The 12,393-nt window shown below is 40.9% G+C and overlaps 1 protein-coding gene across 1 annotated transcript in view; it reads left to right on the top strand.

Moving 5' to 3' along the window:
* The window catches only part of FAM171B (family with sequence similarity 171 member B), a 35,337-nt gene extending 30,209 nt beyond the window's left edge, over positions 1–5,128 (top strand). The window contains exon 8 of the mRNA XM_033947196.1: positions 1,761–5,128. Coding sequence (XP_033803087.1) covers positions 1,761–3,072 — 1,312 coding nt within the window. The 3' untranslated portion in view covers positions 3,073–5,128. The remainder of the gene's footprint in view (positions 1–1,760) is intronic.
* The last annotated feature ends 7,265 nt before the right edge of the window (positions 5,129–12,393 follow it).

Genomic DNA, 12,393 nt, shown 5'->3' with positions numbered 1-12,393 from the left:
CCAGTGCCTAGTGCTCCCAGGCAGTAGCAAACCTCCACTGCTTCCCATTTAGGCACCAGAATGAGAAATGGTGCTGATGACCACTCACAGTACTATTGCTAGAGATCATCGTTCCACATAGGGGTCCCCTTCCATATATGGGACATTATATGGGGACTCCTAGTGGTAGTACCATGAAACTAGTGCCAACAGTCATCAGTGCCATTTTAAATTGCAATGCTTACCTGGGCAGCAGTGAAGGGGGATTTTGCTGCCTAGGACTACTGTACACTAATGAGGATCCCCCCCCTCCACACACACACAAGGTGAGTCCCGGGAGCATGTGGATCGAGGGTGGGGTTTTGCTGGCAAGGGTTGAGGTTTTACAGGAGGGGCAAGGTTTATTTGTCAGGAGGCTGGGTTGTGGTAGGGGAGTGTTAAACTTTACATCAGGGGTGCTAGGGGGATTTAAATTTTATATTGGATGGTGGAGGATATAGATCGCGTATTATCGGGGAGATTAGGGGAAGGGATGTGGAAGGGGGAAGAGCACCATCAGACCAGAATTGTTCAGTTACCTATTTACAGCTGGTCTTCCACTGTATTACATGCAAGTTTAGGTAGCTCAACCCTATCTGCATCTGTCTGTAATATAGTGCCCTGCAGTGTAGTAAACATCTGCCCTGTGCAGTAAATGCAGAGCAGATGTTGAACCTCTATTTCCCATAAAGGCTTTGCAGTTACCGGATATTGATTTTTTTGTGTTAATGTGTGGTCTATGAATACTGTTATGAGGTTTTTTTTTCCCCCCCCAGAGGTACGCTCATACCTTTATTTAAGGATGGCCCTGCACCACATTACATGCAGTGGCAGGTAGCACATTTCCTCCAGTGCTATCTGCCGCTGAATGTTGTGCAGTACTGTGCAGTGTGGTAAGCTTCTGTTCTGAGTGATAAATGCAGAAAAAATGCTGGACCTGCCCCCTGCTTTTACCACAAAGGCTTATTTATTTATTTAAAAAATTTCTTCCCTGCTTATCATCTAAGCGGGTTACGGTAGAAAACATACATATTCAGGACATACTCAAACATATTATAATATATGCATCCTATCCTGTTTTTCCAAATATAATCGCTAAAACTAGCACAATGCTAATAAAAATGTTCATCCTATATGAATTATAAAATGCAGTGTTCTGCAGAGCTAATAAAAAGCTTTGACAAACAAAAAAATGTTTTCACTTGCTTCTTAAATGACAATTTCTCTCTACATAATCTTAAACACCCTGTCAAAGTGGTCCACAGATGTGGAGCAACCACAGAAATAGATGTTGCTCATGTTCTCCTATAATGTTATTCGCCTAGTGCATCAATCGATAACTTTCTTTGCAAATTGTGATCTCAAATTTTGAGACGGTATATACTGTTTCAAAAGCTGTCTCAGGTACAAAGGAGTCTCCCCTTAAATCACCTGATGAACAATTGTCAAAATTTTGTTTTCAGTCCTCGATTGAATTGGTAACCAGTTTATTTAGTTTATTTCATCTGATATACTGTCATGAGGTAGCTGACTTGGATAGGTCCTGGCAGTCATGTTAGTGAAGCTAACATGGGTATTTTAATACTCACTAGTTATATATAAATTCAACAGTATACACTAATTTGAGGTAAGGTCTACAAATATTGGACTTGTAAGCTTAACAGTTTTCAAAAAACTTGTTGAAATTATTTTGGACTTTTTCTGAAACAATATTTATTGTGATGTTTGTTTTTTTGCAACAGAGATAAATGTGGCCAGTCAAAGAAGAGGGAAAAGAATACCACTAAAATAGAAATCTTGAAAAAGGACCAAACAACGTCAACCACCCATATAAATCACATTGCCTCAAAGCTAGAGGAAACGTCACTCACTGCTAAGATCTCTTCCTATAGTCCTCAAAGAGAGATATCTTCAAAAAGTGAACTAGAGGACAGAAAATTAATTGCAAAAGCTAAAGAGAAGTTGAACACCTATTGTGAAGATTTTTCGTTTCGATTACCTAATCAAAATGGTCATTCTGCTCTCCCAGTAGAATTTATGAACGGAACCAGACATTCACCACAAACAAAACACATTAACAGCAATGTTTCACAGTCTCATGAACAAAACAAAAGATATCTTGCAGTGAATGAGGATATGTATGGTCTTTCTCATCTCTCGGAACAGTTTATGCATATTTATAGTTCACCAATAGCCATTCTTCAAACCTCTGACCTTTTCCACTCCCCAGAGCAGTTAGCAGTATGCAAATCAGCTACCTTGCCAAGAAAGGGACAAATAGTCTATAGCCCACTGGTTGAGTCCATAAGTCGTGACAGCTATACACAGACATTGCCGAAAATGCCACTTCACTCTCATCTACAACCTACAGCCAATAGAGAACAGAATGTTTCTCTTGAAGGTCCACCAAACTTGTCATCACAATCTTCAGACTGGAGTCACTACACAAACAGTTTATTAGAGTCTGTTTCTGTGCCTGGGACGCTGAATGAAGCAGTGGTAATGACACCATTTTCAAGTGAACTCCAAGGCATTTCAGAGCAGACCCTTTTAGAACTTTCTAAAGGGAATTCATCAGCACATCCTAGAGCATGGTTTGTTTCGCTAGAAGGGAAGCCTATCAGTCAGGTCAGGCACTCTTATATAGACTTGAAAAAGAGAAAGAAAAAAGACAGTAATGACACAAGCCTAGACTCTGGAGTAGATATGAATGAGCATCAAGGCCGAAAGTTGGAAAGGGAGAAAACGTTTATGAAGAGCATGCCTCATTCTAAAATTATGTATTTAGAAGATTTGGATCTGAGTAGCAGTGAAAGTGGGACCACCGCTTGTACACCTGAGGATCCATCATTAAGACACATTCTAGATGGAGGGAATGAACAAATAATGGAAGAGCATATTGAAGAAGCTCCTAGAACAAACAGCAAAATGGAAGTTTATGAGCCTAGTAGCTCCCCAAGTAAAACAAATGGAAAACATGTCCTAGAGAAAAGAGAGAGCAAAAAAAATGTCTGGCAAAGGAGAGAAGAGCGGCCACTCATGTCCTTGAATTAGGGCCACCTGTGTAGGATTCTCTTGCCTTCTAGACGGATGCCTAGGCTTTTTTTTTCTAATTTGCTTCTTATTGATGTGTAATGCAGTTCAATAATGATCAAAAGAAATCAATGAAAACTTGAATATTTCCAAAAAAAATCTGACAAAATTGTGTTTCCTAAAGCATTGGCACCTGCTCAGTTTCAGTCAAATTTTAAATAGACAGTAAAGTTCTTGTCCAATTAAATAATCCAACCAGATCTTTCACTCTCATCTCTCTCAGAATTAGTAGGAAAAAAATATTAAGAATGATTTTGGTGGTCAGAAGTTCACATTCAGATTTTCATTTTCTGAGCGAGCAGTCGTATTGACTGAACAGTAAGTTTGAGGAGAAAAATCATGAGGTAATATGTAGAACTCAGAGAAAGTGAGAGAGAAAGAAATTTGACAAATCCAGGTCAAGACTGATGATAAAAAATAATGTCCTAAAATGAAAAAAAATAAATAAATAGGGAAATAATGGTTCTGGGATGAAAAACATTTTGAATGTTTTATGAATGTCTCTCAGAAGCGTGCAGCTGCTTGAATATGTGAACAAAGGATTAAACGTTCATAGAATAATTACTGTATTGACATCAAGGCGAGTAGAGTAATGGAACCCACCTATGTTATTGTTTCACAAAGGTTATTTTGAGGGGGTTTCTGTTTTTCTATCATTTAGAATAGAGAGCTGATATTTAAATTTATAGAGCTCTATACGCCCTATCATTGATATACTTCAAGGATATATAAATCTGTAGCTGATAGCATTTTTGGTATGTCGGGAGGGAGAATGAAGAGATGGGAAGTGACATTTGTGGTATGATGGGAGGAAGAATGGAGAAGTGAGAATAGTGATCATAAGTGATCAATAGTGCCATAAAAAACAGAATTGGGACACCTGTAAGCCTGCAATATTCCATGCATATTTGATCATATTATAATGGGATTTTCTCATAGCATCTGAATTTCTAAAGGTTTTTTTTTTTCATCATGTTGTGTGTAAGGAGATAAAAAGCTTAGTAAATCAGGTCCTAATATGTGCCCATTACAAATAATACTTTATAAAATAAATGCCAAAATAGAGCAATAATTTTTTTTTTTTTTTTTTACAATTGTCCTAGATGTGGAATACAAATTACCAAGAGTCCTAAAAGCACACACGGTCTGGGAATGGTAAAGCTGCTGCACTGTGAATGTAAAATTCTCACACAAATAATCCATTTAGTGTATGGAATATACAAGAATATTAGCATAGGTCCCTTTGTCAGGTCTGTGTTATATCATCAGAGCAGTATATAACTGTTTGAAACCCTGTCTCTCTTTTTTAGGTAATCTGTAATTATGGCTTTTTTTTACCATGAGTGCAGAAATTCTGTTGTAAATTCGCAAGAAGCTTTTGTTAAAGCAGCATCTTCATGATACATCACCAGGGTGAAACACTGTATAAGCACAACACTTAAAGAATGACCTCTGAAGAGAAATGGACCAACAATGAGAAGGGGTATAAGAAACCAGAGAGCTGCTTGCTTATCAGACATGTCGCTTTGAACAAAACTAATATTGTAATGTAAATACAGTATATTGTATAAAACTGCTCAAAATACCAGACTGACCCTTGAAGAAACATGTGGAAAGGCATTTTCGATAGTGCGTCTGAATCCTACTTTGGACATTTCCTGCAAAACATCAAAAAGTCAGGGTGGGGGAATGTACATTTTTGAAACTGCTAGACATCCAATTTTTTTTTTTTTTTAATATGACCTATTTGAATGTCTTGGCCTTCAGGACGTCCAAACTTAGGACACCTAACCTTTTATGTCATTTTTGACCACAAAAACTTCCAAATTCAAAACATCCAAATCCAGGCTATTTGAATATGGAAGGGCCAGCATTGCAATGGATATGCCAACAGAGCATGGGGCACCTTAGAGGGCACTGTTGTGAACTTCACATAAAGGGTGCCAGATGTACATCTCACAATAACCCCCTTATAGTTTATGGTGATCCCTCCCAAACTCCCCCCAAACCTACTAGACCCACTTGTCTACCACCCTAATAGCCCTTATGGCTGTAGGTTGCACCTATATGGCACTATAGTAGGGTTTTGGTGGCCTCACACTTTCTACCATAAATGTAGTGGTTAGAGTGGCTTATGGCCCTGGGTCCTCCTCTCTGTGGTTCACTAGCCCACTCCTCCAGGTTACTTTTGACACCTGTGTGCTGCTCTACTAGGCTTTCCCATTCCAGGTGCTGATGATCTAGGGCCAGGAATGTACTGTTTCATTCAGATTTTTGGGGTTGGGAGGAGGTCAGTACTTAATCCCTCCAGTGGTCTCCTGGTCAGTTTGGGTTCCTTTTTGGCACTTAGATGCTTTTAAAACAGATCTAGCTCCAGATGTATAAGTTCTGTCCTGGATGTCTTAGGAAATGTTCGATTATTGCCACAAGACGTCCAAGTGCTAAGCACGCCCATAACACACCTCCAGCATACCCCCTTGAACTTTGGACGCACAACAGCTAAGAAACCTAGCAAGACGTCAAGAAAATCGGCTTTAAAAATTGACACTTAGACGTTCTGGTGAGAAAAACATTCAAGTGCCAATTTATGACATGTTTGGATGTCTTACCCCCTCCCCCCTTTTACTAAACTGCGATAGCGGTTTTTAGTGCAGGGAGCTGCACTGAATGCTCCCTGCTGCTCCTGATGCTCTTAGAGTTCCTATGAGCGTCGGGAGCAGCGCTAAAAACTGCTATCACAGTTTAGTAGAAGGAATGGGGGGGCATTTTTGCCTCCATAAAACCTGTGTTTCTCTCTAATTTTGAGTGCACAGAAATAAAAGAAATGATGGCAGAAGACCATACGGCCTATCCGGTCTCTGCATCTACTCCATCAACTAAGCTCTATAATCCTTCCCTCTTCCTCAGAGATCCTCTGTACTGTCCCATGATCTCTTGAATTCAGGTACCAACTCCAGTGGAAGGCATCTCGCACTGCTTTTTTTTGTCCTTTCCATGCAGCAGGAGATGTATCTGAACATTGTTGTTTTCCATAGGTTCCTCTCTGGTATGACCCATCTCTTATTCTTTAATTTTCTTATAAAATAAACCCAAAAATGTAAGAAATGAAATAGTTTTCAGCAGCAAGAAAAGTCAGAAATAACGAGAAATAAGAAAGAGAAATAAAAGAGATTTTCAGTACTCTTTTGTTAAAGGGCAGAACTAGTTGAGATTTGAATGTGCTTTTTGACAGGTGAATTGTTGATTCATGCAAGTAATCTAGTAGAGAATATGCTGGTTTTCTTCAGTGTTCTGCAGTCTCTCGATAGGCGAACTACTGGAGGAGAAATATTTGAATATGCTGTGTAAAATAAGAATTGTTGATTCATGCACTTGTAGTCTGCAGGGTGAGGCAAAATAAGTAACCCCCCTAGAGTTTTGTGCTGTTTTCTCAGCAACCACTTGGAATTTCTACATGGAATAGTACAGCTTTATTTGTTGTTACTATCTACATTTATGTGCTGAGTAGAATGAGATTATCTTTAAAAATGATGTTACATACTTTTTTGCATGACTACCTAGAATTTTCACATGTTCAAAAGTGTTTGCACTATAAAGCTCGTACTTTCTATGAACAACCTAATATACAATTCAAATTGACCCAAGACCTCAAACAACCCGAGGCACTCCTAGTGTAATTTTTCGGGCCCTAGCTGGCGTTAGATGTTCATCATCGGTCTTATCTTGAATATATTATTCAATAACCGTCAAAATTTTTTTTAAATCAATCTTAATGTGGTGAGCTACTAAGGTCTCCTTTTACTAAGCTGCACTAGCGGTTTTAGCGCGCTATAATACACCGCAGGTTAGGTGCTAATGCCTCCATAGAGCTGACGTTATTTTTTCCGCATAGCGTGGGGGTTAGCGCATGCTAAAAACACTACCATAGCTTAGTAAAAGGAGCCCTTAAATTTAAGAAGAACCCTTATCTTTCAGCCCGACGGCTACCCAGCCGTTTCACTGCTTTCATCAGGGACTACCGTAATACTCTTCAAAATATCACCTCTGCCTTTTCTAGGCTTTAGAGGTGGGACTTTTAATACGCTCTCCTCACACCACACGGGTTGCTTTACCTTTAGATTTTGTGTTTCACCCTTAAATGTGATACCTTGAATGAGTATGATACTTATTCACGTTTTCCTTTTTCTTCTTTGCTGATTTAGCAAACCTGTGCTAGATTTTTGAGAAGTGACTAGAGCAGATAGCATGCCACAAGAACATGTCATTCACTGCTACACAACCACCCATCCATTTCCTGTAATTACTGAAAGACATTCATTTTCTTTGTAAGAAAATCATTTTACCTGAAAGAGCGATAGCTTTCTAAGCATGTTTTAGACTCCCTGTTGAAAAAAATAATTCTGTACAGTGACGTCGGTCTCAAAACGGTTTGTGAAATCATTATTCTATTCTGATGAAGTAGGAAGAAATTCTTCAGATAACTGTTGGATTCACTGTAGACCACATTTATTTGTATTAGTATAATGCATATTACAATCACACTCCTTTGTATAATGTATTGGATTTTTTACAGCTCTGTACAGTAGTTGAGGGTGGGGAGGGGAGCTTGGAACGGTGCTCTCTTTTTTTAATGTACAATAAAGCACAAAACTCACCAAATGCTGAGAACAAGCACATCATAGCTTTGGCAATCATTTTAAACAGTGGCTCCTTGTGAAAATTTTTTCCACTTCCAGATATACAAAGTACCTGTTAAGAGGGGCCATTGAAAAGTTCTCAGCCCAACCAAGAAGTGAATGATGTGGAGCCATGAAACTTACAAATTATTCCATACTTTTCTTGACATTTTTTGTTTCATTTCATATCATTTAAATGAAAAGTGTGAAATAGCTTATAAGTTTCATGGCTGCACATCATTTTCTTCTTGGTTGGGCTAAGAACTCTTCAGTGGCCCTTGATACTCTCTACTTATAAGGAAAATAAATTCATACATGTCTTTCATATTTTTAATCAAAGATATTTTTTATTTTGCAATGTATTTAAAACTAGGAATTATAACTCTTTAATTGTGAAATGTTAAAAACTAAGTTCATGCACTATAATAAAAAGGTATAAAGTGCAAGTTTTCATAATGCTTTCTTGTTTTGCTCCCAGAAGAAATTTTCCAGTCAATATTCACTCAGCATTGGTTAGTGTTTCTTTAAATGCTGACGTTTGCAGGCTAACTCAGATCCAAATATTCAATGTGAGGCCTTATCTAAGTACTGACAAAGATTATATGGGTGGTTGGTGACATCTGGAATCTATGCAAGTATGACTGATACTCAGTGCCTTACCTGCATAGATATCTGGGCTTTGTTAGCCATCTGGACTCGTATGAAATAACTGCAGGCCCTGAATAATTCATATCTCCGCCCAACTCCACCTAGACTCCAACCCCCAGATCACCCTGCCCAGCACTAATCGGAGAGTGTTGCAGTGGTCATGTTTGCCAGCATAAGCAACATCTTCCACATGCTGGTCACGCCAGCCTTAGCTCCCTTCTGACATCACATCCTGCTTACTAAGATCCATATTCTATAAACAGTGTCCAGACTGTAAATGGCGGTATGCGTCCTACTGCTGTCTAACCAGCCAAGAGGGATGCATGTTTAAAAAAAACAACTTGAGGCATGCTGCCTACACTGTAGGCATCTGTCACAGGTGTAGGGAGGAGCCTAGGTACACTCAAGCATGCCCAAGGCTGGGTGTGGGTGTGATTTTGCCTGGAAGTGGCTTTAGGCGAGCTTAAGCGGCCCTAGGCATCTCCCTAGGACCAGAATAGGCACCTGAAATGTACGCCAGCAAAATGCTGGCCTACATTTCAAATAGACATGGCCGCTAAATTGATCACAGCAAAGGAAATCTCCCTGCCGCGATCAGCTGAGCGGTCGTGGCAGAGAACTCCCAAACCCCTCTATAAGTCGGCCTGCAGGAGGGATGCCCCATGAGAGTGGCTTTAGGTATCTGACCAATTGGAGTCATGCCACTCCCAGTGTATCCCAGAATGCATTGGGAAGGAGGCCTAAGACTCAGGTTGGCCCAGGTGCCTAAAGCCCCTCCTAAGGGAAGGTCCTTAGGTGCCTAGGCCAATCATGGCCTTTGGCCCCTCCCCAGTGCATCCCAGGATGCATCAGGAAGGGGAAGACCCGTCATTTTGAAGAGGTGGGCCTGCTGGCCGGAGGGAGTAGACATCCGTCCAGCCTGTCTTCTTGTTAAAGGTCCAGGGAGTTTCTGGGTGGGCTTTGGAGGCTAGGGGTTTGAGGGAGAGGTGCCGGCAGGAGGGAGTGGGCATCCCTCCTGCTGGGGATTGTTTAGGGTTTGAGACAGGAGGGATTGGGCATCCCTCCTGCTGCAGACAGTGTGTGTGTGTGGTTCCCTGCCACTGTCATTCAGCTGATCGAGGCAGGGAGATTCCCTTGCCGTGATCAGCTCAGTGGCAACGTCATTCTCTAAATCGCATCTGTGACATGGATGCCAGTTAGAGAATCGGGGTCAGATGCGATTCTATATAGGATGCCCGTGTGCGATTCTCAAAAGCCTCTTAGGTGGCTGCTGAGACCGGGTATCCTATACAGAATCAGGCCCTAAGTGATCCCATGTTAGGAGTGGAGTGGTGTAGTTAGAGCAGCTGTCTCAGCACCCGAGGTGTGAGTTCAATTCTCACTGGAGCTCTTTGTGATTCTGGGTAAGTCACGTAACAATTCGTTGCCCCTGGTGCAAAATAAGCATCTGTCTGAAATATGTAAACTGGTTTTATTATAACCACACAATATCAAGTTCCATCCCCTTTAACCCTGCATTATCAAGTTAGCATGCACTAATCCTAAAGCATTAACTGGATAAGTTGGTAATGCCTACTCTTTACCCATAAAAACAGGGTGAAGGGCAGATGCAGTTCAACCAAAACAGCCTACCATAAATTATTAAATGTGGATGGGACGCCCTCAGTCTCACAGCTTGCAGTGGGAACGCGTCCCTAATGCACCAGCTGTCACAGTCATACACCCATTTTCAATCCGGACTCACCACTCTCCGGCTGGTTACTTGAGAGCATTTTGATTACACAGTTGGTTCCTGAGGAAGGGGGGTTTTCCCTCGAAATGGAGCCCCGTTGGATGGGTTCATTCAATGCTGGTTATCTTTACTTCAGACTTCCACGGAGAAGCTAAGTACTTTATATATTTTTTGACCTGCTTGTGATTGTGTTGGCCCGGCTGATTTTGGACGCTATTGCACCTTCAGATGGGAGGCAGAGACAAACCAATTCACAGCATTTATGTGATTATTTTTTATATTTTTTTTCACTTTTAGCACACGTGCACTAGTTCAAACACATGGGCAGCCCAGGGATGTTTCACAGATAATACCCTTCTGGGTGTATGACTGTGACAGCTGGTGCATTAGGGATGTGTATCCCACTGCAAGCTGTGAGACTGAGGTTGTCCCATCCACATTTAATAATTTATGGTAGGCTGTTTTGGTTGAACTGCCTCTGCCCTTCACCCATTTTTTTTGGGTCAGGGGAGACTTCTTGTTTTTGCCTTTTTGCAGTACTCCTCTTCTTGGGTTTTTTTCTATAGTATTCTTTACCCATGACACACCCAATCATGTAGCTAGGGAGGTTAGTGCCTGGCATCGCCATGCTGTGTGCCCTCATTTCTTCCCTGCACTCACATTAACCAATAATAAACACAACAACTTAGTGGCAAAACAAGGGATACAGGTTGTTTGCAAATCAGGATTAGATCCAACAATTTCATATACATTCAACAAACAACTCAACAGCTTAATATGGCTTAAGTGTACCCCCACTTGGAGCTATTTGATGTCGAACTAGCTCCCAACAAATTATCTATGATGCCAACAATCCCTATATCACAGTGGGACCCATGGTATCTCAGAGTCCTACCTCTATCCATAGCGGTTTTGCACATGAGCAGACCATGCTATCATAGAAACATAGAAACATAGAAATAGACGGCAGATAAGGGCCCACGGCCCATCTAGTCTGCCCACCTTAATGTCCCTCCCCTACCTTTGCCCTGTGAAGAGATCCCATGTGCCGATCCCATTTGGCCTTAAAATCAGGCACGCTGCTGGCCTCAATCACCTGTAGTGGAAGACTATTCCAGCGATCAACCACTCTTTCAGTGAAAAAGAATTTCCTGGTGTCACCTCGTAGTTTCCCGCCCCTGATTTTCAACGGATGCCCTCTTGTTGTCGTGGGACCCTTGAAAAAGAAGATATCTTCCTCCGCCTCGATGCGGCCCGTAAGATACTTGAACGTCTCGATCATGTCCCCCCTCTCTCTGCGCTCCTCGAGCGAGTATAGCTGTAATTTGTCAAGCCGTTTTTCGTATGGTAGATCCTTGAGTCCCGAGACCATCCTCACTCTTCTCAAATTTAGCCACAGTGAGACAATAAATTTCATCAATATCTGCCTTTTCTCCGCCCCAGCAAAAAGCTGTAATCAACCCCAAACCCTCAACAAACCACCTATGTCATGCCCAACAACAGCCCCCCAACCACAAACACAACGGGCCAGATGGATAGGAATTCTTATTTCTATAAACAACCCAACCACCCAACTCCCACTTGCTCCTTTACCTGCCTCAACAACACTTCACCCGCCAAAATCTCCTCAGATAAATAACCAATCACACCATTCACTCATCCAATTAAATCTCAGCTACCATTCAACCAATCCGTATCCCCCATACACAAAACCCCCCAAACAACCCAGCTTCCATAGCATCCCAATACCAACATTCACTTTAATAGGCACCCACTTTTTAAATATCCCAAATCCCACTCTCAAGACAACAATTTTATTATAATAAATTAAAGTCACTCAGACGGCTACGGTCACTGTTACATGGCCACTGTTACACTTTAATTGACACTTAATACCTCATAATTGGATTTAATTGAAAGTTAGATGCCTAACTTGAAACCACAATTATATAAAAATTAGATGTCTAGGCCAAAGTGCATATGGGATACTGTCATTCGTGCCTTTGGATGTATATTTTAAAATACTAATAAAGATGATTGAACTTAAAAAAAAAAAAAAAGTAGGCATGGTTAGGGAGAATATTGTGAGCATGTTTTCAAGTTAGGTGCTTGTTTTTGAATTAGGTGTCTAGGCGCCTAATTTAGGTGAGGAAAACTCTGGGATAAAATGAGTAAGTCTAAAGTTAGGATTAATTTATTTTAGTTATTTATATACTGCCTATTAAT

This window comes from Geotrypetes seraphini, chromosome 5, assembly GCF_902459505.1.
Source record: "Geotrypetes seraphini chromosome 5, aGeoSer1.1, whole genome shotgun sequence".
NCBI lineage: Eukaryota > Metazoa > Chordata > Amphibia > Gymnophiona > Dermophiidae > Geotrypetes > Geotrypetes seraphini.
Note: the sequence above shows the minus strand (reverse complement) of the source record. Positions and strands in the feature narration are given on the sequence as shown.